At 43.9% G+C, this 27981-nt stretch overlaps 1 protein-coding gene and 1 pseudogene across 3 annotated transcripts in view; one reads left to right on the forward strand and one right to left on the reverse strand.

Moving 5' to 3' along the window:
* The window catches only part of LOC308607838 (signal transducer and activator of transcription 5B), a 63696-nt gene that overhangs the window by 24015 nt on the left and 11700 nt on the right, over positions 1 to 27981 (forward strand). Inside the window, exons 2-12 of one of the 2 annotated variants that reach the window (XM_081220164.1) lie at positions 14134 to 14271; positions 17403 to 17559; positions 18787 to 18876; positions 19793 to 19967; positions 23129 to 23259; positions 23502 to 23653; positions 24126 to 24281; positions 24701 to 24880; positions 25246 to 25333; positions 25411 to 25533; positions 26432 to 26524. In XM_081220164.1, coding sequence (XP_081076290.1) covers positions 14144 to 14271; positions 17403 to 17559; positions 18787 to 18876; positions 19793 to 19967; positions 23129 to 23259; positions 23502 to 23653; positions 24126 to 24281; positions 24701 to 24880; positions 25246 to 25333; positions 25411 to 25533; positions 26432 to 26524 — 1473 coding nt within the window. In that variant the 5' untranslated portion in view covers positions 14134 to 14143. Of the gene's footprint in view, positions 1 to 14133; positions 14272 to 17402; positions 17560 to 18786; positions 18877 to 19792; positions 19968 to 23128; positions 23260 to 23501; positions 23654 to 24125; positions 24282 to 24700; positions 24881 to 25245; positions 25334 to 25410; positions 25534 to 26431; positions 26525 to 27981 lie in introns of those variants that run through there. The other variant, XM_081220165.1, reaches the window with a different exon arrangement.
* Positions 3870 to 10480, reverse strand: LOC308606891 (3-hydroxyisobutyrate dehydrogenase, mitochondrial-like; annotated as a pseudogene). Its single transcript has one exon. The product of its transcript is annotated as a 3-hydroxyisobutyrate dehydrogenase, mitochondrial-like (transcript).

The raw sequence follows: 27981 nt of genomic DNA on the forward strand, positions 1-27981 counted from the left end.
TGGGGTTACATACCCTCCATCATCAAAGCCTAGAATCTTTACAAGACTTTGTCTCACAAAAAGCCTGTGTCTCTGTTGCCACCACAACCTGAAACTAACGAGTTAGAAACCACATAGAGCCCTATGACATGCTTGTAGGAGCCCTTCTGAAGGACCCACCACATTTTCTTGTAAGTTGCACGTAGATAGCTAAGCCAGGAACCGATCTGGTTGAGGAAACACAGTTTTTGTTTTTCCTTCCCTCTCCACTTTTAAACTCAAAAGATCTGATTTTGTTGCCTCTGGGAAGATTAAATGCATAGATGCTCACTTAATTTAAAGAAGTCTACGTGAGAATGTGGTGTTGTTTCTTTGGGGGTTAGGGGTCTTCAGTATTGTTCCACAACTATTCAGGGTTACTGCCTAAAGAAGATTTAAAATCATATTTTCTGTCTTCTTGCCCTTTTTGTTATTAGTCGTACAGTCTTTAAACCATGTCTAATCTAAGAAAATATATATCCCTTGTATATGTGCTTTTACTGATTGTCAGCATTGAACCTGACCAGTGCCTTAGCATGTTGGACAGGTGATTTGACTTTAGTTTGAGAAGAAGAAAGCTAAAGATTTATTTTTATATCAGTCAACTAGGGACCTTATATGTTGCCTTATTTATTATAGCCAAAATGCCACTTTATTTTTAGGTGGAGACTTCTGGAGCAGTAGTATAAAGTCTAGGATGGTTCCAATCCTGTCCTTTTCCTCATGTTTAAGTCCACATTAAATCCGGTAGTTCTTAAGAGTTCCACTGCTGTTTAAAGAGTGTAGCTCCATGTGATCTTATTGTCTTTAATTTAGTCAAGTGAGACACTACATTACATAGGTTCTGGGTCTCACATTTGCTTTGTTTTTCTTTGGAGCTTTACTGGAAACCAAATGCTATTGCGTTCTAGCTACAGAAGCAGGAGGGGAAGTTGGCAAGAATTAACTGCTTTCTGTTTGGTCTGTCTGTGGCAGCTGACCTTTTGGAAGGAAATCGCTGCTCTTTGCTTCTTCCTGTAACAGTGCAGCCTGTGAAAGAACATATACACAGAAGGGTTCTGTCGTTATCCTGGCTGGTGTCTTGGGGCATAAGCTGTTAGTTAAGAGGTGGGAGTCTTTCAATGCAGTGTGTTGTAGGAACATATACTCAAGTTCACGGAGCTAAGTTGTGTGTACATATCCCAGTAGATAGATAGTGAGAGAGTATCTGTTTCCAGAAAAAGTAGTTTGTTTTAGCAAAACTAACTGTGTTTTCTTGCCAAGTCCCAGTGTTAATGCTATGGACAATTACTTTGTGTGCAATTTTAATTAATCTTAATGTTGAATGTCCTAATATCAGTACTTCTTTTACTAGATCACCTTTTTTTTCCTGAGAGGCCAAACATTTTTATTTTCCAAGACATGGGCTCTTATTTAAATGTCATTTCATCTCAGAATTAGAATTAACTTCTTACCACACCTGCTACCCATTGTTGGACCCACCTTTTCTGCAGGAGTTGTTTTACTTAGATAGAGTGAGTATTATACCCCACACATTGGCATTTTCTTCAGAAAGCTACAGTTGGGCTTCCAAATTGGAATATCATCCAGTGAGCAGGCAAAGGAACTAGCTGATGAGCCATTTCTCTCTTAAAAGAAAAGATTTTAGTCTTCCATTATTTTAACCAAAACATATTTAGGTTCATTTTTTATTTTTTTTTTTCAAAAGGATTTATATTCAAGTGTCTGTAAGCAAAAGTGAAGTTGATTATGATTATTGGTGAATGCAGAGAACACAGCTACCTGAAAAGGGGGCAAAATACTTCTGCATTTAGTTTGAGTTCAGTTTATAGACATGCTTTTCCAATGTATTATTGGTCTCTTTCCTAGATTTACTGTTAATAGTAAAGATTGTTGGGTGAGCGTTAGCGTTGATGTACATAAAATGTGTAGAGAGTAACCTTGGGAGAATTATCTAAAGTCTTTCCTTAGCAAGGTGGCCCTGTAGTGCTTCTTTTCTGTTCTTGGAACCTGGCCTGATTTGTTCAACCTTCCTGAGAGTACAAACCTTGCTTTGGCTTTAGGTATAAGTTCTGGCACAAAAAAAGTTGATATCAACAAAACAGGAAGATTTCCCCCCAGTTCTGTTGGCCTTTGAGTAGGAGCAAAGTTAAGAACGGATGGCTAAGGCTTTCTGGGAGCCGATTTTGTAACTGTATCCTTCTAGAGGTCTTGAATTGTTACCCTTGGACTATCAAGGGCCTTCATCTAGGCCAGTTGTGTCCAGGTGTGTCATTAGGGGTAAGGGAAATACAGTTTTTAAAAAGGAATTCTTTAAAATAAATAAATAAATAAATAGATAAATAAAATAAAAACAAAAAGGAATTCTTGCACTGCTGGGAGTGGTTTTCTGTGTATTTCGTTCTATTTACTATCAGAACAAATTTGCAGGGACCGTTGCTTAGTCGTGTCAAAGATGAAAAAGAGCCAAACATGAATCTAATAAGTATGTATTATTTCTTGCCGTGAAATATGACTTTCTCAAATATTCTTTGTCTTTTCTATTTTTCTTGTTTTTTTCAGGAATCACAAGAAAACCTCCTAGATTCAAAGTCTACTCCCTCTGAGATCACTAATCTTCAACCTAGTCTAAGTTCTAGTTTACCCTTTTTTAATTTTTGGTATTCTGAACTTTTTGGTATGAACATTTTCAAACACTCACAAAATAAGAATAGTGTATAATGAATTTCCATAGATTCATCACTCAAGTTCAAAAATTAACAAAATTTTGTTAATCCTTTTTTATGTACTCCACATAAACACCTTTTTGTTTCTTCTGGACTTCAAAAAAATACTTCAAAATATATTTTTGTGCCACTTACTTTTATATTACTTCTAAAAGAAGGATTTATTAAACAAAAAAATAATATGAACAGTTATTGAGTGCAAGACATTGTAAAGGATTTAAATAAAATATAAATAGATGTCAAAATTACAAATTAATCTTAGCTATTAATAGTCTTGAACCACTACTTGAAAACACGTTGTTATGTACTTGAAGGTGATAGAATTGCATTTCTTTCTTTTTTTAAAAACATTTATAGTTTCTTTTGTTTGTTTATTTATTTTGGCTGCGCCAGGTCTTAGTTGCAGCGCGCAGGATCTTTGTTGCCGGGTGTTTAGTTGCGGCATGCAGGATCTTTAGTTGTGGCATGCATGTGGGATCTAGTTCCCCGACCAGGGATCAAACCCGGGCCCTCTGCACTGGGAGCGCAGAGTCTTGCCCGCTGGACCACCAGGGAAGTCCCGAATTGCACTTCTTTTTTAAGAAATGTATAAGTATCTCATGCGCTACTTAAATCAAGACTACCTAATTTGTGCCATGAGCTGGATACTGTCATGATGGGAAATATTTCTTCCTATGTCTTTTGCATGTCCCTTTATGCTTTATTCCTGTGGAATAGTGAGCAGTGCCAATTGCCCATGGTTATTAAATTTATATTTCAGGTTTTACATTTTAAACAAAATTTAATCAAAGAACGTTACAGAAAATTGTACTAAAACTCCTTCACCTAAATGTAACAGCTGTTTATAGTTCTCTCTGACCTTTCTCTGGTATGTGTCCTCTAGCATACATACTGTGTACACTTTTCATTTAATATTCCTTTATTTAAACTTTTAGAAAATATCTATGGCCTTATATTTCAACATAGCCTTTATATTTCATTTAATTATTGCACAGTATTCCATCAGATTAATATGTTACAGTTAAACCCGTCTCTTATTTTGGACATTTAGGTTATTTCTAGTTTCTCATGACTGTGTTTAATACTGTCTAACTGTTGTTCCTAGGAGTGGACCTAGTACTAGGTGCTCTTCAAAGCAAATTTTGCTAAGTGGAAATTTAATACTATAATTCTCAGTGATAAGAGGGAAGCTGTGAACTCTTAATGAGGAAAATAATAGCAACGTGTGTAGCTTTATTAATAAATTGCCTTTTAAACAAAACTTCAGAACAGAAGGGAAGGGATTATCTTTCATCTGAATGGTACAGAAACTCAGTATATTGTAGTAGCTGAGGAATTTCTATTTCCTGAACTGTGGGATTCGATCTTTTTAAGAGACACAGTCTAAGATGAGTTGGTCTTAACAGTATAAATGGGTACAGGTATAAACCTTCATTAGAGGGACTTCCCTGGCGGTCCAGTGGTTAAGACTCCACGCGTCTGCTGCAGGGGACTCGGATTCGATCCCTGTTCAAGGAACTAATGTTGCATGCCGCGAGGCACGGCCTAAAAAATAAAAAAATTTAAAAATAAAAACCTTTCATTTGAAATTCTGAGGCTGACATGGGGCTACATGGCAGCCTCAGATCATTTCTTACTTTTCTGTAATGCAGATGGTCATTGTTTGTGGGCTACAGTAAATGTTCTTTGTTCTCTGAAGGATGTTATTGATGTAGCTTCTTCCCAAGTGGGTAGTTCAAGTTGCTTAATAGATTTCAACACAGAGATAATGATAATGCACACGCATTCAAGCTGCGAGCCAGTATGTCATGAGGGAGACCTTCCCTCTCTCCCTCTCCCTCTCCCTTCCTTTTTCCCGAAGTAATATGTAATGATTTTGCTGTGATGTAAAGATTTATGACTGATTGTCTTCCCAGAATATTATCATCTCTACGTCGCCTGGCAAATTTTTCCTTGTTTGTTTCTTTGTGAGCCAAATACTTTTCTTCTTTCTGTTCGCTTCCCATCTGTTTAATAATCTGATTTTATTAGAGAATTGCCTTCCTGATGGCTTATAAAGTAGTGTTTAGGAATTTTTTTTTAAAGAGCAGATGGCTCCAGTGTTGACCTACTTCTAGATGGGATAGTTTTACTCTAACCTTACTTGATGTTAGGCCAATTTTAAAATGAGCAGAATCTGAATCCTTTATTGCTACTATTTAATATTTTTCTGTCCCTCCAAGTTCCTACTGCTAGGTAATCACCACCACTGAAGAGATGTATTGACAGTAAAGCAGAAAACACAACCAGAGAACTTGCTTCTTTTGTTCCATCCAAAGTCCTTTAGTCATTAAATGGTGCTGATATGATTAACAGTTTTGAATCCTGGTTCCTTGCCAGATCAGATTTCTTTTCAGATCAGAAGCATTGTTTACACATCTTCTGTTTCATCTGCCAACTAGCCCAAGCCTTTGCTCAAATCAGAGCCCCGCAATATTAGGTTTCTGATTCTAATTTCTTATTCATTTTCTTTCTTTAAGTTATGACATATAACAAACATGCAGAAAAGTACAAAACATAATATGACAAACGACCACCACAAGTCCTCAAGACAAAGGCAGCATGGTGCTGTGTAGAGTACAGACTGGGGCCAGGGTGCCCAGATCCAGCCCAGATGGTACCCCTCAGCAGTGTGGGACCTGGGACAAATATTTTACCCCCAAAAGAAACCCATCCCCATTAAAAGTCACTGCCCATCCCCTAGCCCTTGGCAGCCACCTGTCTGCTTTGTTTCTGTGGGTTTGCCTATGCCTGTTCTGGGAATCTCCTATAAATGGAATTTACAATATGTGGCCTTTTATATCTGGCTTCTTTCACGTAGCATCAGGTTTCCAAGGTTTATCCATATTGTAGCATGTATCAGTACTTCCTGCCTTTTTTATGGCTAAATAATATTCCATTTAATCTATTTTATTTTTCCATTCATGTCCATGTTATCCATTCATCCGTTGATGGACATTTGGGTTGTTTCTACCTTTTGGCTATTATGAATAATACTGCTACGAACATTTGTGTACAGGTTTTTGTGGACATATATTTTCAATTCTCTTAAGCATATACCTAGGCATGGAACTGTTGGGTCATATAGTAACTCCATGTTTAACCTTTTGAAGAACCTTCAGATGGTTTTCCAAAATTGTTACACCATTTTACAATCCTGTTTAATTTGCTGAGCCTCAATTTCCTCATCTATAAAGTGGGAATAATAATAGGGCTACCTCGTAGGGTTTTTGTGAGGGTTAAATGGTAGACTCATAAAAGTACTCATTGTTATAAAATAATATAGCAAGTGTTCAGTAAATGATATTAAATGATAAATCTGGATGGTGGATACTAACACTAATAAATGTTATTTTAAATCAGTTTTCATTCTTATTTCTGGAATTGATTAGATGAATCAAAATATTTGTTGCTAATAATTCATACTTTAATTAGTTGGAGTCAGGTGCATCCTTGGAAAGAATAGGAAGAGGCTTAGCTCCTGGCTGCCAGAAGAGCACATCAGAATGGATGTGTTTTTTTGGAGTTTAGTATACTTATGGCAGCCTTGCTCTCCTTACACCACCTTTCACAATTCTTAATTCCCTCGTTCAGAGGTGAGGGAACAGTCTTCCCAGTGCCTTTCCACCAGCCTCCATCAGGTCTCACCTGTGGGAGTCCTGGTGCCAGTGAAATTGATTAAGAAGTGGGAATACCAGCTTTTAACAGGAAGGTAAAGTTTATGTGCAGGATATTGGTTAAGGAGAAAGATAGCAAGAGCTCCTTGTGGAAGACTGACTTTGGGAAGGTACTTAATTGAAGTGAGTTAAAATTGGAGGTGGGGAGGGCTTCCCTGGTGGCGCACTGGTTGAGGGTCCGCCTGCCGATGCAGGGGACACGGGTTCGTGCCCCAGTCTGGGAAGATCCCGCATGCCGCGGAGCGGCTGGGCCCGTGAGCCATGGCCGCTGAGCCTGTGCGTCCGGAGCCTGTGCTCCGCAACAGGAGAGGCCACAGCAGTGAGAGGCCCGCGTACCGCAAAAAAAAAAAAAAAAAAAAAAAAAATTGGAGGTGGGGAGAAGGAAGCCACCTTTGTAAGTTTAAGGTTGTAAAAGTTAGGGAATTCCCTGGTGGTCTGGTGGTTAGAACTCTGCACTCTAACTGCTGAGGGCCCGGCGTTCAGTCCCTGGTTGGGGAACTAAGATCCCACAAGCTGCACTGTGTGGCCAAAAAATATATATATATATATATATTTATCAGCATAGAAATTTATTTGAATTCAAAATAATATGGTTATATTTAGGATAATATAATAATTATCTAATGCACATATCATTGTAGGCTCTGAGACAGTTCTAAAGATGTCATTCTTTTGAAGTCAAAAAATATGTAATAAGAATGTACAAGGAAGCAAAAATATAAAAAATAAGTTTGCTGAGTATTGGGAGTTGTTACAAGAGGGGCACACCAAGGTAATGTAACAGAGTCCAAATCACACAGCATGCAGCAGGGAGTTCTCTTGCTTTATCAAGTCCTGGAAAATAAACCGGTAACCTCAGAATGCAAGAATACCACCACTGGGTTAACAGGACAAACTTTCTGAGGGACACAGGGAGTAATTCACTATACTTCCCCTTTCTCTAACTCCTTTCCTCGCACCGATTTCTTTTCTTTCCTCCAGGAGAGGTTTTATCCTGTGGAAAAAAATTTTCGTTTTATTTGTAATGTGGAGTAAATAATATCCTGATTGAAATAGGCAATGTTTTAGCTGATAATGCTCAGGAATCAAACTTTTGAAAAAGGTCAGTCAGCTAGCTAGCAGAGACCCTCAGTGGCTTGCAGAAAAAAAAAAATCAGATAATATGTGTTTGCTAAATAGATAAAAAGAATAAGCAGTTAAAAATGGGTGAAAAATCCCAGGGTTTATTGTGAACTGGACAAACCAAAGCAGACAGGTGACCTTTGATTAAGCCCATTTACTTGTGGAGTGAGCTATAAGAGGCTCCAAGATAGAGTTTGGTTCCCAACAGTGTCCACAGCCAAAGGGCAAACTCAGAACGTGTCCTCCTCTCATAGAAACTGGAACACGGATGAGAAGTCTCCTTTGGAGTAGCCATTCGCACGCATCATCCTGTAGATCTGATGGGCCTGACTGCCCAGAAGGATTGGGCTCTGCGCGCTGGTAACAGAGTCTTGTGGTAATCCCAGATCCTTAGCCATGAGTGTTGTTCCGAATCCACCCTGATAGTTATTAGCTGAGGGAACTCCATCCATCACCCCAGGTACAGGATTATAGGTGTCACTTGACCAACATCGTCCTGAGCTCATATTTAGGATTTTAGCCAAGAGTTTGGGTCAGGCCCTTACCTGATTCCCAGATTCATAGCTTCAGCAGTTCCAATCATACTAATAGCTAACAGCAAGTTGTTGCAGATCTTCGCAGCCTGCCCAGTCCAGGCGGCTCCACAAGGCACCACATGGGAGCCCACGCACCCCCAAAGCTCTTGGGCAGCAGCAAATTCTTCTTCGACTCCTCCCACCATAAACGTGAGGTTCCCAGACCGAGCAGCTCCCACACCACCAGAAACAGAGGCATCCATGAAAACTCCCATTTTCTCAACTTCTTGGGCCAATTCTTTCGAAACCATAGGATCAATAGTACTGGAATCTATTTATAGTGAGCCGTTCTTCACTTTTTTTAGAATTCCATTTGCTCCAGAATAAGCTTCTATTGCATTGATGCTGGTGGGCAACATTGTAATAATTCTGTCAGCTTTTTCAGCTACATCTGCCGGGGAAGACACTACCTGTTCACCTGCATCTAGAAACTCTTTGCATGCATCAGGGAACACATCATAAATAATGAGTGGATAGCCATGTTTCATGAGCTCTTTTGCCATTGGATTCCCCATGTTGCCTACTCCAATGAATCCAGCTGGGGTCTTAGAAGCCATTGACCTAGAACACACCGCTGCAAGGCTGGCCACTGCCGGTTGCTGCCGGCGGCTCCAGTACCGGAGGCGGCTCCACCGAGCCGTAAGGAGGCTGCCATGCTGTCCCCGCCCCGCCTCCCCACGGTGACCTCCCCGGCTCCCAGCTCACCCACTGACTGCTAGGGTGCGTGGTGTGGCGGGCGGGATTGGCTGCAGCGTGGGGCCGCATGCGCCAAAAATATATATTCTTTAAGAAGTCAGAATAAGATTGAGCATTTACTATGAGCCAGGCACCATTTAAAGCATTTACCCATGTTAACTCATTCTTATAGCAACCCCCTGAGAGACATAAGAATTATTACTCCCATTTTACAAATAAAGAAACTGAGGCCCAGAGAGGTTTAAGAGGTTAAATATTTTGTAAAGCTCTGTTTAGGTGAGTTTGCCATTATCTCCAGAACTTGAACCCCATTTTAGAGTCTCTGGCAGTGGTGATGGGATGGAGAATAGGAATTATAAAATGCTCTAAATTATATACATGAATCCAGCAGACCAAATCCCTGTGCACATTTGAAACCCCCTACTCCCACCGCAAGCTAGAATTCATTCTTGCAGGTGGCAGGTATGCTTTGGGAACCTTGTTGTCCTGTCCTCTGCATTTCCTCCTTGACAGGTTAACGATAGCAGTACTTTAGCCACAACATTCTAGAAGTCTTCAGAGAGAGTGAGTTCTTTTTTTTTTTTTTAACAAAGGTTTATATTTTACTTGTAAAAGGGAAAGCATCTAATACAAAGGTATTTATTATTGGGACAAAATGATCGTTAACTCTCACCCACTCATATCATTTATTTAACAGGTACTCATTTCTGCGGTTTTCAATAAGCCTGTAACATTATGAGCTATTAGACTTTGAAACCCTTTTTTTCCAATGCCTGAGGGTCTGCTTTATTTGGGACTCCTAGGATATATCCAGATACATGAGGTCAATGTAGATACCTTCTGCTTTCAGAAAGTCCAAAGTCGTTTTGGGTTGTTTGGGATGCTTACGAACAGTAAGAATGCAACTAACAAAGCTCAAATAGTTCTCATCTTTGGCTAAAAATAAGATTGTGAATCCATTTCCCAGTCTTTAAAGAAGCCCCTGTGATGATTTACCAGAGATACAAACCACTTCCCTTGTCAGAACATCACGCATTGAAGATGGAGGTGCCCGTAAATAAGCAGAAGAGAGTGTGTACTGAGAACAGACGCGCGTTCACTGCATGTGTGGGGCGGCTGGATGAGTACTAGTGGGAAGGGACGGGGAGTCAGCGGCTACCAGGTGTAGGCTTTGCCTAATAATGTGTGTAGGACACGCATGAAGTTTCGACGTGTATGAAGAAAAGCACTACTTAGATTCTAGGTTTTATTGATACAGTCGGTGGGGGGAAGTAGTTTTTTTCTAAACTGCATCTTTTAAATCGTTGCATGATAATCTCAGTAGGTCATCTCATATTCCATGTGTATATAACTCTTAGTTTAAAAGTCAAATAAAAATGATTCTGTACTGTTCAGTGTATTTTTATTTTACATTTTTGACCATGGGTAGGCAAAATCTACTTTCCAGCTCTATCAAAGCATTTTTTGTAGTGAAATTATACTGTATGTATCAAAATAAGATGGTTACCACCTTATATTTACCCACTATTATCCTTCAAATGACATTTTAGAAAGTAACTATTATGGCATGTTCATACTTAGAACCATAAAAAATATTCTGAAAACTTCTAAGAGGTTAGCATTCTACTCTTTTTTTTTTTTTTTTTTTTTTTTTGCGGTACGCGGGCCTCTCACTGTTGTGGCCTCTCCCGTTGCGGGGCACAGGCTCCGGATGCGCAGGCTCAGCGGCCATGGCTCACGGGCCCAGCCGCTCCGCGGCATATGGGATCCTCCCAGACCGGGGCACGAACCCGTATCCCCTGCATCGGCAGGCGGACTCTCAACCACTGCGCCACCAGGGAGGCCCTCTACTCTTTTATAAAAACTAAGAACTAATATAAAACTTGACAAAACAGTGTGACGTTTATATAATAACTCCTACCTATGTGGCATATCACCATAGTATTTCTTTCTTAAAACAATAATAGACTCCTGGAATTATGCTCAGACAGCAGAACATATGAAACATTTACCAAATATTTGGTGTGTATTTATTCACTCAGCCAATATTTAAGTATAAAGTTATACTTACATGGCATGCCACCATAATAGGTACTGGAGGTACAGTGGTGAATAAACGTGCTCCCTCACTTACTGTTCTTATTCAGTGGGGAAACAGACAAAAACAAATTAACAAAAACTGAAAGGGAAAATTACAAATTGTGGGCTTCCCTGGTGGCGCAGTGGTTAAGAATCCGCCTGCCAGTGCAGGGGACACAGTTTCAAGCCCCCCACATGCTGTGGAACAACTAAGCCCATGCACCACGACTACTGAGCCTGCTCTCTAGAACCCGTGAGCCACAACTACTGAGCCTATGTGCCACAACTACTGAGTCCATGTGCCACAACTACTGAAGCCCATGCTCTGCAACAAGAGGAGCCACCGCAATGAGAAGCCTGTGTACTGCAACAAAGAGTAGCCCCCGCTCGCTGCAACTAAAAAGAAAGCCCACACGTAGCAACGAAGACCCAATGCAGCCAAAAATTACTTAATTATTTGAAAATTATAAATTGTGCCATATGTGATTAAGGGACAGATAGACCATTGACTCACCCAAATTATATTATCATTTTCTTGACTTGGTATTTCATACTGATATCTTGTTCCATGATGACTTTGAAAAGAGCTAATGGATTTGACTAAATTGTGTATATACATTTATTTATGCAACAACAAAAAATTTACTGAATGCTTATGTGCGGGGCACCGTTTTAGGCCAAGAGAAAGGGCAAAAAACAAAATGAAGTCATTATGTTCGTGGTGATTTCACCCTAGTGGGAAGTCACTAAACAAATATGTGATAAATGTCAGGAAGTGATTAAATGATACCAAGAAAAATAAAGCAGACCGAGACGATAGGGAGTGAACAGAATACTGTTGTATTTGGGTAGACTGAGGAGTCTCTTTGAAGATAAACATTTTCCCACAGTCTTCCCTCTGTCTCTTGGGTCAATTCGGTTAATGAATGCAGGATGCAAGATAATTTTTGTATCTGTTGGTATCATTTACATATTCTTTACGGGAGCTATGGCGAGGTCCTGCTTCTTTCCAATTCCTTACCACTAAAAGAGATTAATACTCCCTGAATTCTTTTCTTCATTCCTTGATCATTCTTGCCAAAGCACCTTCATCCATCCCATCCATCCCTTTACCTTTTGCCCAAAAAACATGCTTTGGTATCTCTTCCAGTTTTCCAAAATCTTGGGATATGATATGAGTCATTTGATTAGAAATTATATTGTACAATTAAATGTCTTCCACATATTTGATTGTAATGTGGGATTATTTCTGGAGAGAGCTCTTTTATCCCAGTCTTTCTCCTAGTAAACCCTCAGCCATGAAATTTGATGTCCTGGGTAATCTTACAGTGATCCCAGCCTTAATGCTCAAAAGCCGTAAATCGTACACTGCTCAAGTGTTCTACAGCATTGCACAAATCTAAAATAGGTAACTGGCACCCACCCCACACCTCATTGTTGGCTAACTAACTTGTCCCATAAATAGCTCTGTGTTATGCGATCAGACAACTACAACTAACAGAGAAGGGATTTTTGTTTCCTAACACACTTGCGTGGTCTCTGGTATTCAATAAAATCAAGGTCTAATTCACCGTACCCTGACTATAACACAGTTCTTAGGAGAATCGTGCAAATCAGTAGCCAGATAGTTTTGGATGGGATTCAAGATATCCCTGCCTTATACCACTTCCACAGTGTTAGAGCAAGATTCCGTTTTAGTCCCCTTTGTGTACATGAAAGTACCGTTGCTGTCACAGTCTGGTTGATCCCAGAGAGTTTCTGCCAAATGAATTAAAAATTCTTAGATGAGGGCTTCCCTGGTGGTGCAGTGGTTAAGAATCCGCCTGCCAATGCAGGGGACATGGGTTCGAGCCCTGGTCCGGGAAGATCCCACATGCCGCGGAGCAACTAAGCCCGTGCGCCACAACGACTGAGCCTGCGCTCTAGAGCCTGCGTGCCACAACTACTGAGCCCGTGTGCCACAACTATTGAACCCCGCGTGCCTAGAGCCCGGGCTTTGCAACAGGAGAGGCCACCGCAGTGAGAAGCCCGTGCACCGCAAGGAAGAGTAGCCCCCGTTCACTGCAACTAGAGAAAGCCCGTGCGCAGCAACGAAGACCCAACACAGCCAAAAATAAAAAATACAATAAATAAATAAATAAATAAATAAATAAATAAATTTTAGGTGAGTCTGAGAAGGCATCATGGTAGTTTTATAAAACTGTTCTGAAATCAACAGTGTGTTTTAAAAACCTACCCACCATTGCAATATAATGGTTCTTGCTTCTAACTCTTAGCTGGAATGTGTTGTTTTTATGTCTGAAAGATTTTTAAATGCTATAATTTTAACAGAACATTGCTTTGTAAATTCCTAAGCAGTAAATCAGAAGGTGAACCTTGGGGTTATTTTTCCAAATAAATCTGTGCCCTTTATGTGCAAACAATTACTGCTCAGGTAAATAGTGATAATATATAGGGTTCCATCCGTGCTTTAGATACTATCACTTTTCTTTTACTGGGCCTTTTTTTTTTTTTTTTTTTTTTTTTTTTTTTTTTTTTTCAGTACGCGGGCCTCTCACTGTTGTGGCCTCTCCTGTTGCGGAGCAAAGGCTCCGGACGCTCAGGCTCAGCGGCCATGGCTCACGGGCGCAGCCGCTCCGCGGCATGTGGGATCTTCCTGGACTGGGGCACGAACCTGTGTCTCCTGCATCGGCAGGCGGACTCGCAACCACTGCGCCACCAGGGAAGCCCTACTGGGCCTTTTTTAAAATGGCAATATGTTTACTGCATTTCTTAAAAGTCAAAATACCAAATCTAAAACAAGCGATTTTTTTACAAAATCCCTGTGCTGGTTATTTATCATTACTGTTGAAATGCTGCTTACTGTTGCTTCAAGTTTGGAACACATGTAAAAGAAAGAACATGTCTGTGATATCAAAGCTATAGGCAGTTCTTCCCTTAATGCTGGATTTGTACTTTTGCTTATAGGACTTCAGTACATTTTATAGTCAGAGCTTCATAGACCCAGTTGTATACCTTTCCATGGCCACACTGAATTTTGAAAACATTTTGAAGCTAAAATTCAGTTCAAGAATACTGATCTTTAGTCTATCAAAAAGGGCTTAAATGCATTTATCTCTGGCCTTTATAATTGAGTATTTACTCTAATGGATTTAAAAGGGGAAGAAAAAAAGCTCACCCAAACCACTGATTGTTTAACAGATCGTAAACCATGGCTGTGTGGATACAAGCCCAGCAGCTCCAAGGAGATGCCCTTCATCAGATGCAAGCACTGTATGGTCAGCATTTCCCCATTGAGGTGCGGCATTACTTATCCCAGTGGATTGAAAGCCAAGCTTGGTAAGTGAACAAAGTTTTTTCCATCATATTTTGTGAAGCACAAGCATATTGAAGTTTTTTTATATATATAAATTTATTTATTTTATCTCTTTATTTTTGGCTGCGTTGGGTCTTCGTTGCTGCGCATGGGCTTTCTCTGTTTGCGCGGAGCGGGGGCTACTCTTCATTGCAGTGCATGGGCTTCTCATTGCAGTGGCTTCTCTTGTTGCGGAGCATGGGCTCTAGGCTCACGGGCTTCAGTAGTTGTGGCACTCGGGCTCAGTAGTTGTGGCGCACGGGATCAGTTGCTCTGCAGCATGTGGGATCTTCCCGGACCAGGGCTCGAACCCATGTCCCCTGCATTGGCAAGTGGATTCTTAACTACTGTGCCACCAGGGAAGCCCCATATTGAAGTTTGATTGGAAAGACAACATAGTGAATACTCTATAAGTTGTACATTTATAAAGAAAATTATGTGACCCATGAAAAGGTATTTAATTCCATCTTAAAGTTTGACAAGATGGAATAACTATTGGGATTTTTAAAAATAGGATTTGTTTCCTTTAATAGTAAATTGTGGCTAAAAGCATTAAAACATTGCTGCTAATAAGAAACAGTTAGCAGATATGTTGTGAGTGCCTAGCAGTGTTGTAGTTAGTAGAGTTCATAGAAAACGCTGAAGCCCTTGTCCACAAAGAATTTAGTGTTTAATGGGCAGATAAGGTATGAATATGCATACAATTTAATAAAGTGTATTGTTAACAAGGTTAACAATGGTGACTTCGGTATTTTCAAATTTATATGTTTTATATATACATATATATATATATATATATAGGTAAAGACTAAAAGACAGTACACCAAAATGTTAACAATAATTACATCTTAGTCACAGATTTAACAGCCATGTTTATTTTTCTTATTTCCCAAATTACTGTTTATATACCCAGGGGGAAAATTGTTCTTAAATTCTTTCAGAATTAGTACCGTGCAGTAGACTGACAACAGACCTTTTTAATCAACACCGTTATTGCACACCAGGCAACAGGCTGTCTGCTGTTCTGCTCAGGGCCTGGGCACGTGTTGGTTGGTTACCAGTCTCAATCTGATCTGTCGTATTCATCAGATACTTGAGGCCTCCACCGTCATGGCCAGGAGAGCAGGGGTCCTCATTGACAGAGCCTTGGAGAAACCAGCCTTTATGTTACTCTTTGAGGCGAGCTGTAAACCCGTCGGTAATGTTGCCTCTGAATAATTGCATTTGTGTGTTAGTAGCAGATTTCTGTTCAAAAGCTGGAGAGCACCAAAGGAGGGCAATTTTCTAGGCAATTAAAAAAAAAAACAGAACTCAGCCTCATGTAACTGACAAAAAAAAGGAGCTACATATGAGCATGTCAACTGTACCTTGTTTAAGTGCTTTTCCATTTCATTTTCATTTTCTGTTAAAGATTTGGAGAGTTCAGAAAAACGTTAGTAGGAAGTTTCTGTTGATCTAAAGTTTCATTTAGTAAATTTCCCACGCAGTCTTCTTACTGAACGAATGTTAAGAGACTTCTGTTGATATCAAGGAAAACCTGAATTTTATTCGGTTTTGGTTTTAAGAATATAAAGATTTTAATTAAAACATCTTCAGTTCTTCACGTTTAAACTAAAAAAGTTCCTATATATATGTATTCAATATCTATATATCTATATATCTCTATATATAGATAGATAGATGGCAGAGAGTTAAGTTTTGAAGTACGAGAACCAGTAGTACTTGATTTCCATGAGTTGTGCTCAGAGACGGTCACTTCTTAAGAGTGGAGCATTATTTCCAGTCGAAACAGAGGTGCAGGGCTGCCTTCCTTCCTTCCAGGCTTTTATTCAGACATATTTAGTACATAGCACACACATATTTGAAATTTGGCTTTCTCCACTGCCTTCTCAAAAGTGCAGGTTCGAGCATATTATTTGATGAAGTACTGTGTCAGTGTTTTGGTATATCTGTTTGTGCCCCCATTAGAAATTAGTTGCTAATGACTTCGGGGCTGTGTAGAGATGACAGAGCTGCTTAGCTATCACCAGATCTCTTGTTTGGCTTCAGACCCACCAGCAGTAATGAATGTTATTTCAGCCTTACAGCTGTTTGTTTTCTTCAGTGAGCTAAGTAATTTAGTACTGCCCAATAGCAATTGTTGCCTAAGTTGTTTAAAAAAAGAAAGAGAGGGCTTCCCTGGTGGCGCAGTGGTTGAGAGTCCGCCTGCCGATGCAGGGGACACCGGTTCGTGCCCCGGTCCGGGAAGATCCCACATGCCACAGAGCGGCTGGGCCTGTAAGCCATGGCCGCTGAGCCTGCTATCCGGAGCCTGTGCTCCTCAACGGGAGAGGCCACAACAGTGAGAGGCCTGTGTATCGCAAAAAAAAAAGAGAGTCAGGGATGAGGGGAAGAGTGGGGGAGGAAAAGGAGGGAGGGAGACCACCCAACCCCTGTCAACAGTTAAGTGGCTCTGAATTAATACGAAGCCTGTAGAGTGATTTCTGTGGTTCATTGGAGGAGTTAACGTTGCCTACATGTCCCAAATCTGCAACTATTGATGTAAATGTTTGACTTGTATAAATACTTGTAGGCATCTTCTGTCTTAATATCCCATTTCTAGGGCTTCTTAGAAGTAATGATAAATGTTGACTCACCTGCCTTTACTTAAGAAATACTCTATGTGAAATTAGCAAGACATAGAACAAGTCGAGGCTGGAAAAAACACATAGAACATTCTTGACCCTGTGCCCCCTTACACCCATGAGGGGGTAACTATAAATAGGAAATTATCAGAGTCCCTATTTCCTTCAGAGTACACAAAGCACTTTCCTTTTCCCTTCATTCCTACAAGCAAATAGCCTAAGCACCAGAGCAAGTCAGTAGGAGAAAGAGCAGTACATTGCAAAGAAAAAAGAAAAGAAAGTATACTATACATCCCACTTAGGTAATTAGTGGATTAGGAATAGATTACTGTAGGTATCTAGTCAATTTGAATTGGACTGTTTCCTAAAATTTGCAGTGAGCATTATAAAGAAATTACTTTAGCCAAAGAAAAGGTGTGATGCGTTGAGGCTGCATTTATACAGGCTGTGTGCATGTATGTATACATATGTATGTAATTTCTTTCCCCTAGGGACTCAATAGATCTTGATAATCCACAGGAGAACATTAAGGCCACCCAGCTCCTGGAGGGCCTGGTGCAGGAGCTGCAGAAGAAGGCTGAGCACCAAGTAGGGGAAGATGGGTTCTTACTGAAGATCAAGCTGGGGCACTACGCCACGCAGCTCCAGGTGGGTGTGATCTTGGGGCCTCGAGGCTCCAGGTGGGCATGAGCTCCAGGCCACGCAGCTCCAGGTGGATGTGAGCGCCAGGCCACACTTCATTCTCTTCCCTGCAGGGGCTCTTCCTTCATTCAGAGATTTTCTCTTTCTTTAACCCAAGGTTGTTGAGTCACATGTGACATGTATAAAGTTCTTATTGCTTGGCTTTGTGGTTGTAGCTGCCTTTTTTAAACTTTTTATTTGAAAATAATTTCAAATGTATAGACAATTATGAGATTGATACTAAGAACCCCTACCTACGCTCAGACTCACCTGTTGTTAACATGTGCTTTACTGTATTCTCCCTCTGCGTGTACGCGCATGCACACACACGCTCACACATATTTTCATCGCTTGAGAGTAAGTTACATGCATCACGTCCCTTTGTCCGTAAGTATTCCAGTGTGCGTTTTCTAAGAATATGCATCTTCTCTTATGTAGTTATAGTACAGTTATCAACTTCTGCAAATGTAACATCAATACAACACTTTTAGGTAATCTTATACCTTTATTTCCATTTTGTCCACTGACTTACTGATGTCGTTTAGGGCATTTTTTTCCCCCTCCAGCCCAGGATTCTGTTCAAGATCACATACTGCATCTAGTTGTCCTGTCTCTTTAACCTCCTTTCATATGGAACCATTTGTCAATCTTTCTTTGTCCTTCATTACATTGACATTTTAAAATAATTCAGCTCCTCTATTTTTTAAGTATAAAATGGACCTTATTTGGGGTTTGTATGAAGCTTCCTCATGATTAGAGTCAGGTTACACGCCCCTGATCAGAATTCTAAATAAGTAGTGTTGTGTCTTTCTCAGGGTATCACATCCAGAGGTGTACAACGTCCATCTTATCCTCATTGGTGGTAGTAATTTTGATTGCCCAGTCAAGGTGGCGTCCAGTTTCTCCTCTAATATGGCCTCTTTAAAAAATGTATTCTGTTTCCAAGCATGGTGCCCTTACTTTAAGCAAATTAAGATGCAAGAAATAGAATAATTTTACCTTCTTCCTGTAATCGGGTTTCCCACAATGTGCTTTTCTTGTCCCCGTTGGCATCGGAGGAGCAGCTTTTCTCACGATTACACCACTGTGTCACTAGGAGTCTCCATCATAAGATCTGGCCCCCTGCTCTGAGGTACCGTTCGGCCCCATAGCATGGAGTGGAACAAAGTGATGTTTGCTCTTGGATTCTTTCAGAACACGTATGATCGCTGCCCCATGGAGCTGGTCCGCTGCATCCGCCATATTCTGTACAATGAACAGAGGCTGGTCCGAGAAGCCAACAATGTGAGTGTCCATGGGTTTGGGGAGAGGCATTGGGATGTCCTTTCTTGCCCAGCTCTTTCTGGACCCAGCTTTGTCAAATTGACTCGGTGTGCATCTGTTGGTGTCACTATAAACAGAGCATTGTCCTAAGAAGCCCAAAGGAAATAGAAGACTGGTCTCTGTAACCTTGATGAGATCGCAACCACAAAGCAGTGTGAACAAGTGCAAAATAATTTTACCCCAACTGAATTATATTTGAGGAGAGGCATGCTTATATTCAGGTGGGATTACTTAAGAACAGCCTCTGCTCACCCCGCAACCCCGCAACCAGGTGTTGAAGAAATAGATCCAACCAGGGCAGTTCAGTGGCTGGATCCACAAAGCCCTTGTGGATGCCTCCCCTGTCACTTTATTTGGGGTCTCCAGGACACCGCCTGTGAGTGGTTCACCCTCTTCCCTCAGTCACGAGAAGGTCTCGAGTGAGGACACAGATGATGTGTGTTCCCACAGCCTTGTCCCCCACTGTGTCCGCAACACCTAGCACAGGTGGCATTGGGTCAGTGAGTGACTGTGAAATGAGGGGTCGTCATCAGTAGTAGGAAACCCAGGTAACTCCTGGGACATGTTGAGTTCTATTCTCTCCAGAGAGAACCCCGACGGACCCTGTGTGCGTTACTCTGGTGGAGGTCAGAAGCTTTCTGCAGTACTTTGTGAAGATGCCGTAGTCGGCCAGGTCTCCTGGTGCTCCTCTTTTCCCACTCCACCCCAACTCTCACAAATAACACTTGCAATTCTCTGACTGAAAGTTTAGCTTTTGGCATCTCAGCCCAGTTATAATGCGAGCATCGCCCTTTCCTTGGGACTACGGCCTGAGGCTTTCTCCCATCCTCCTGCCCAGCTCACCGCTGCCCACACTTTCTCCCTGATCTGTCTCCAGGGTAATTCTCCGGCTGGAAGTCTCGCTGATGCCATGTCCCAGAAACACCTTCAGATCAATCAGACATTTGAGGAGCTGCGACTGGTCACGCAAGACACAGAGAATGAGCTGAAGAAGCTGCAGCAGACTCAAGAGTACTTCATCATCCAATATCAAGAGAGCCTGAGGATCCAGGGTGAGGCTGGTGTAGGAGGGCAGCGTGTGTCTGGGGGACGGGAATGAGGACTAGAAAGAAGCTGGTCGGGTTGGAAGAGAACCAGTTCTCCATTTAGAAGCGTTTACCTCTCTCTGGAGTAGCAGAGAATCATTTGCATTGAAGGCAGTGCAGGAGGCTGAGGCTTTGGAAGGGAAGAAGACAGGCGCTGGCCCTTGGAGAGCTTGGGGTCTCACTCTGACTACCCATATCCAAGGAGCTCCTGGGCTGTGAGGGAAGACGTTTCCTCTCGTGGGAAGGAGCACACGGACTAAGGAAACAGTATCAGACAGTACTTGATGTGGCAGACATTTTGTAAGTGATGCTTTATGGAAATGTTAAATTTTCTAAGCAGGGAGGGTATTAGGGCCACGGGGGCTGTGTTTTACAGCCTTTTAATGTTGTTCTGTGTGGTTATTCAGAGAGGCCGTCCTGCGGCAGAGCAGCTAGTGCATCTCCGTTAGCCCTTATAGACACGCGCTCCCCTGCCTGGGGTGAATCCCGCTGGCACTTGGGTACAGAGTCAGAATTCAGTCTGGAGGGTGTGGAGCCCCACGAGCGCCCCCTATTGACCTTATAGAATTTGGCAGGGTGACTTTAATACAGGCATGCTTTGGAGATGCCAAGGGTTTGATTCCATACCACTAAAATAAAGTGAATATTGCAGTAAAACAAGTCACATGAATTTTTTGGTTTCCCAGTGCATATAAAAGTTATGTTTATCTATACTGTAGTCTTTTGAGTGTGCAATAGCATTATGTCTAAAAAAATGTGCATACCTTAATATAAAAATATGTTATTGCTAAAAAATGCTAACCATCTGAGCCTTCAGCAAGCTGTCGTAGTAATATCAAAGATCACCATCACAAATATAGCAATAATGAAAAAGTTTGACATATGGCGAGGATTACCAAAATGTGACACAGAGACAAGAAACAAGCAACCGATAGACTTGCTCGACACAGGGTTGCTAAAAGCCTTCAGTTTATTTAAAAAAAAAATGCAGTACCTGCGACGTGCAATATATTGCCGCACAGTAAAATGAGGCGTACCTGTAGTTTCCTCTCCCTGGTTGCATGCCCAGTTCAAAATCTCAGAGAAGCTTTAGCTCAACCAACCCGCCGTGAAAATACACATGCATACACGTACCAGGTGCTCCTGTGCTACCGTGCCTGTGGGCTCCGTTTTAGAACTGTATTAATACTATTTATTAACTCTGTCCTCCCCAGGAGAATATAAATTTGTTGAGAAGGAACTATGTCCTTTATCTCTGTACCCTGAGACGAGCACTTTGCCGGAATCATTGCAGGTGTTGAGTAAATGTCGGGGGGATAATTCTAGCAGCTCTTCTTCAGATCTGAATCCATCCCAGACTGACCCGAAAGAAAGGAAGAACCTCCTGCTAGATTAGGGAGCAGGTCATTTCAGGCTATTATTTCTACCCAAGGCCGTTGACTTGTTGACAGTACTGATGACCCTATTCTGGGGTTTTCTGTTTCCTATTTGTGAGGTTGGGTTTCGATTCTGGTTTGGGTTTGTCCCCATCGTGCAATGTCAGTTCAGTCTCATTTATCAAGTGCGCCCATCAGAAACTCACACTACTGATCTGCCTGTGCAAGGGAAGTCTCAGCTCCCTCCAGTGGAGCCCACAGTTGCCTCAAGGCTCCTGGCGTCCTTCCCAGAAGCTTCTCCAATTTGCCAGGAGAGACCTAAGTGGGTCACTTGCATAAGGAGGCTGGGCCTGCTGTTGGGATCCCCACCACCTCCCTGTGGGTGGCCGGGTTCCGAGGTGGCTCTCCAGATGATCCTGCTCTGTTCCGTACCTGCTGAGTCCCCCGCAGTCATGTTACAGCCATATTCCTAAGTTCTCTTCTAGTTCTGGGCTTTCCTGGCTGTCTAGGGTTGCTTTCGTGTGTCCTTAGTTGCTTTTGTGCGTCCATAGGGCAGGGCCTTGGTCAGTGTGACACGGCCCTCAGAGGCCTGCCGGGAACTTGACCAAGACCTGCTGACTGACGCTCTCATCTTCTTGACTCAGCCCCAGTAAGGACCGTGGGACGTTCCAAAAGCCTACTGGTGGGGGTAGGAATGCCAGCATCTCGGATGGTGATTGCCTGTGGAGGGAGGGATGGGGATGCCGGCAGGGGAGGGTGTACGGGTGCTTAACTGTGGAAATGTTTACTTTCTTAAGCTGGCTTCTTGATACACAGGTATTCCTTTCTATCAATACTTGCCTACGTCTTAAGTATCATATGAGAGATTTTTTTGAAAAGGCCTCGTCGGTGAGGCCTCATTGCCTTATTCCCGCCGTCGATGAGACGCCTGACAGCTGGTGTGCAGAGGAGCTGCCTCCCTCTCTTGAGAGAATCTTGCTGCTTTCGTGTCCCCAGTGGCCCTGGACACTCTGTGTCTCTCCCTCTTCCGGCTGGTCTGCTGAGCTCACAGTGACCCAACCTGGACAAACATGTTAGGCCCCTTCGGCACCTGGAGAAACCGCCCCTTCCCCGAGGAGAGGCTGCTGCGCTCAGCCCCGCGGAGCAGGGCCTTCCTGATGAGGCTTCGTCCTGTGAGGTTGGGGCTGAGAGCTGCTCCATCAGCCTTTAATCCTGTCCTGTAACCCACTGGCCATGAGGACTGACTCTCACCTGGAGCTGATGGTGCCAGGCAGCTTCCTGAGTATTTTCTGTATCATTGCTTATGTAACGTCACAGCAGCCACTGAGGCAGGTGCCGTGATTCTCCCATTTTACACCTGGGGAAGCTGAGGCATAGGAGAGTGAGGTGATTTGCCCGAGTTCACCCACCTTTTACATGGCGAGGACACACTTCAGAGCAGGCAGGGTGGCTCTAAGCCGGACCCTGCGTGGGGAGAGGAGGGCTGGGTGGGCAGGGAGGCCATGGGCTGGCTCCTCCTCAGCTGCACCCCAAGCTTCCGTCTCCCCACTCCCCAAGGGGAGCTCAGAGTCGGGGGGCCAGGGGACGGAGCCCACTCATCTTTGGGCGCCATGGCTGTGGAACCCTGACTGGCCACTTGTCAGCTGTGTCCCCTCCAGGGTTTTGCCTCCAGAACAGGTGAGTGCAGTTCTGCCAGACTCCCTGCTGGACCCGGAGAGGTCATGGTCGTGGGTGTCCTGTCCCCTCCTCCAGCTCAGTTTGCCCAGCTGGCCCAGCTGAACCCCCAGGAGCGTCTGAGCCGGGAGACGGCCCTCCAGCAGAAGCAGGTGTCCCTGGAGGCCTGGCTGCAGCGCGAGGCCCAGACGCTGCAGCAGTACCGCGTGGTGAGTGGGCTCTGCGTCCCCCCGCTCCCGGGCGTGGAGGTGACACCCCTAGCCGAGCCGTCCTGGGGACCTGAGGGAGGGAGAGAGCCAGGAAGAGAGCGGGACGCAGCAGAGCAGGAGGCCAGAGCCTTCCCCCCTGTGTGGGCACGCAGGGCAGAGCGGGTCGGCAAGGGGTGAGGGGAGGCCATGCGGGGCTGTTCTGAGAGCCCAGAAGGGCCGCTCCCCCGCCGCCCGCCCCTCAGGAGCTGGCCGAGAAGCACCAGAAGACCCTGCAGCTGCTGCGGAAGCAGCAGACCATCATTCTGGATGACGAGCTGATCCAGTGGAAGCGGCGGCAGCAGCTGGCGGGGAACGGAGGGCCCCCCGAGGGCAGCCTGGACGTGCTACAATCCTGGTAATGGGTGTGGGGGGCCGGGCGGGGGCGGCAGGGGCTCAGCGGGGCGCCACCGGCTGCTGTCCTGCTCGTGCGTTTACGTGCGCAGCCGGCTCCCTCTGTCGGGGCCCAGGTCTTATTTCACCAGTGGTCTGGTTCCTGATGCAGACTTTGGTGCCCCCGTCCTGTGCCACCTCCCCCGGGAGGGGCGTCCCTGGGTGAGGGAGTGGGGTGGGGCCAGGTGTGCAGAGTGACGCTCAGGCTGGTTGGACCCAAGTCAGGGTCGCTCCTCCTGTGTGTTTCTTTGTGTTTCTGGAAGCCAGGCCAGCCGTGCTCTGCTCAGTGGACAGGCCAGGCGGCTAAGGCGCCGAGCCTTCCTGGGGCTGGAGCTGGGTCTGGGCCTTCCCCCCAGCCTGGGCGCCTTCTGGCGTCTGGCCTGGAGGAAGGGGGTGAAGCCTTTGTCCTTCCCTTTGGCCTCGGGGCTCCCGTGCAGGTGTGAGAAGTTGGCGGAGATCATCTGGCAGAACCGGCAGCAGATCCGCAGAGCTGAGCACCTCTGCCAGCAGCTGCCCATCCCCGGCCCCGTGGAGGAGATGCTGGCTGAGGTCAACGCCACCATCACAGACATCATCTCAGCCCTGGTGACCAGGTGATTGCTGCCTCTTGGCCACGCCCAGGCCCCATCCGGTTGGCCTGGGTCGCGGGCAGCAGGGTCTTCACAGACAGGGCGCTGCGCTCCGGCTTAAACCCTTCCGTCTCTGCCTCACACCCTCATCCCATCCCCCTCCGTCGCCTGTTGCCGTGGCCTCTTGCTGTCGACCTTGCCCAGTTTCTCTCGTGGACACTGTATGGGCTTGTTCCCTGCAGCCCGTTTCAGCTGTTGAGTTCACCTCACTGCCTCCCCTCCTGCCAGCTCCCCCGACTCGCAGCGGCCCCCCCTGGACCGGGGGCTGTGCCACAAGCCCTTCCTTCGCCTGCTGTGCCCCGCGCAAGGCGGCCTCGCCACGCGGAGGGAGGGACCGGAGCGCTGTCCCCTGAGGCGTCCCCTGGTCACTTGTGTCCCCGCAGCACGTTCATCATCGAGAAGCAGCCCCCTCAGGTCCTGAAGACCCAGACCAAGTTCGCAGCCACCGTGCGCCTGCTGGTGGGCGGGAAGCTGAACGTGCACATGAACCCCCCCCAGGTGAAGGCCACCATCATCAGTGAGCAGCAGGCCAAGTCGCTGCTCAAGAACGAGAACACCCGCAAGTACGTTGCCCTCGAAATAGGAGGAAAGGAATCCCACCTTCTAGGAAGTTTCTAGGCCTGGCCATTCCTTTGTAGGAGCCCCATTAGCTCTCTGTCCCCTTCCAGCTCTCAGAGAAGCAGTAAGGGGGTTCTTCTGTGAGGAAACTATGATTTAGTAGGGATATGTCTAAAGGAAACTTCTTATGTGTTTTATGTACATTTATTTCTTAGATAGATTATACAGCCTAACCCCGATCTCCTCTTAAATGACTTAAGTTTTTTGACAACCTTCTTTGTTTCCTCCTACCCCCCCCCCCAATATGTTTTCTACCTTGTGTGTGCTGAGACCCTGTATGGGTTTAAAGTTGAGTCTGTCTGATTTGCAGTGATTATAGCGGGGAGATCTTGAACAACTGCTGTGTGATGGAGTATCACCAGGCCACGGGCACCCTCAGCGCTCACTTCAGGAACATGGTGAGGATGGGAAAAGAGGATGAATGAATTTTCTGTAGCTGTTTGAGGGCTTTATCCTCTATTTTTCTCCTTTTCAGTCCCTGAAACGAATTAAGAGGTCTGACCGTCGTGGAGCGGAGTCGGTGACAGAAGAAAAATTTACAATCCTGTTTGAATCACAGTTCAGTGTTGGTGGAAATGAGCTGGTTTTTCAAGTCAAGGTGTGTGTGTGTGTGTGTGTGTGTACTTTATATCCCAAAAGAATTGTTTTGATCACAGAGTATCTTCTTGTGATAATTTTTTTAATTTAATTTTTATTTTATATTGGAGTATAGTTGATTTACAGTGTTGTGTTAGTTTCAGGTGTATCTTCTTGTGATTACTGATGAACAGAAGTGAGGAGACCTCATCCTTAGGACTCTTATCTCTTAGATTCTCTTAAGACATGAACAAATAATAACGAAATGAAGTAGCTGGAGATATAGGTAGAAGCGAACCAAGAGAAACATCACTCAGGATGGATTTGAGTACAGTTGTAGTAATTTTAGACATTTGTTACTTGCTCTCTTTCCCCAGAAATGTCTCCATTTTTCTTCTCTTTTCTCTCTTAGTCTCTAGCTTTGAGAAACTTACTCCATCCTTCAGAAATATCTAAGAAATACCTGAATACCAAAATGTCACACAGAAATATCTCTTTTAAAAATGTCTAAAATTTCTAAGACTGTGCCAAAGTGCAAAGTCTTATTATTCCTGGAGCCCTTCCTATTCTGTATTCAAGGGTGACATTTACTGAAACTTGTAGAGAGAATAAACGTGTTGTGATATGGGCTTCCCTGGTGGCGCAGTGGTTGAGAGTCCGCCTGCCGATGCAGGGGACACGGGTTTGTGCCCCGGTCCGGGAGGATCCCACATGCCGTGGGGCGGCTGGGCCCGTGAGCCATGGCCGCTGAGCCTGCGCGTCCGGAGCCTGTGCTCCGCAACGGGAGAGGCCACAACAGTGAGAGGCCCGCGTACCGCAAAAAAAACAAAAAACAAAAAACGTGTCGTGATAGAAAAAAAGGGGAGGAGGGCAGAGCGTGTGGCTGCAGGAGCTCAGCCCTGCTCCTGTGTCTTTTTCAGACCCTGTCCCTCCCGGTGGTGGTGATTGTTCACGGCAGCCAGGACAACAATGCGACGGCCACTGTTCTCTGGGACAACGCTTTTGCAGAGCCTGTGAGTGTATTCTTTGGGCCTGTGGGTCTCAGGATTTTGATACTGGTGTCATGAATCTCTTTCAAGCCTCTTTATCCCCATCAAAAGGCATAGAAGGAAAATGCTCTTTTCCTTAGTGGGAGGCAGAATGGAGAGTATGTGGAAAGTAGCATGAGCAGGGGCTTGAAGCAAGGCCAGGGTTTCAATTCAAGCTCCAGCATTGCCTCACTCTGTGACAACAGGAAATTCACTTGACCTCTCTGAGTCTAAATTTCCCATAAGTGTCTGCAACACAGGGAGAGTAACGCTCCAGAGTGTCGTTTGGAAGATTCATTTAGGTGATACACAGAATGCTTGTCACATCGTCAGTACTCTGTAAATAGTATTTTGAATTGTGGGTGAAACCATGAATGGAATTTGGGACTCCCAGGTTTCTTCTAGAGGTTGTACCTCTCAGGAAGTCACTTAGCTTAGAAGTTGCTTCCTTTCATCTTCCCTCCCATGACTGAGGGTGAGATTTAATGTCCTTTCCAAATTTTAGATTCTGTGATTCATCCCAAGTCTCCTGAGGATGAGAGGCTTTGTGTAAAGAAATGAATACGATTCTGTAGATTTATGCACCCAGATGCTATCTGGTTACCACTCATGTGCTGCTTGATCATTTGCAAAACATTTCAGTAGGCAGAGTTCCATGTGTTGGCATATTTCCAGTAGAGATTAGTCCACAAAAGCATGATAAAAGGTTAAGCTTGTTATTTGGGACATAAAAGTGTGTCCTTCTCTAACGTGGCTCTAATGTGAAGAGTACAACTTGGCGTTTTCAACAGGCCTCTTTAGAGAACGATATTTTTGCTGTAGGGGTGAGATTCTTAGCAGAAGTTCCACGATGCTTGTGCTACAAACCCTGCGTTTCAGGCTCCTTTTAAAAAATATCTGCCTAAGGAGCCTGAAGCCTTGATCCGAAAGAGGATTTGGGATGAACAATCAATTAGAACAGGAAGACAGCTGATTCACTGACTGAGTAGACATTTAAACAAACAAACAAACAAACGAATGAATACATGTATAGAAATGTGTGTGTGTGTGTATATATATAGGAAAGAATGAACGAGTGAGAATCAAAAGACAAGGAAAAAATTAACATTAAAACAATACAAGCCTCCTGGACAGGATTGCCACGCCTGCTCTCACTCCCCTCCCTGTGCATCCACAGATCTCACTCCTCATGTAACTCTGGCATCTCCTGTGATATGTCATTCCGAAAGTATCTTGTCTAAATAAGTAAGCATTTTTAACATTTTCAGTTACATGAATGACTAGGGTACATCTTATGCTGTTTTTGTATTTATTTACTTTTAATTTTTTTATTGAAGTATAGTCAATTTACAATGCTAGGTTAGTTTCTGGTGTACAGCAAAGTGATTCATATATATATATATATATATGAATATACGTATATATATTAAGTTATTTCACTT

The sequence above is a fragment of the Mesoplodon bidens genome (assembly GCF_964165515.1).
Source record: "Mesoplodon bidens genome assembly, chromosome: 19".
Taxonomy (NCBI): domain Eukaryota; kingdom Metazoa; phylum Chordata; class Mammalia; order Artiodactyla; family Ziphiidae; genus Mesoplodon; species Mesoplodon bidens.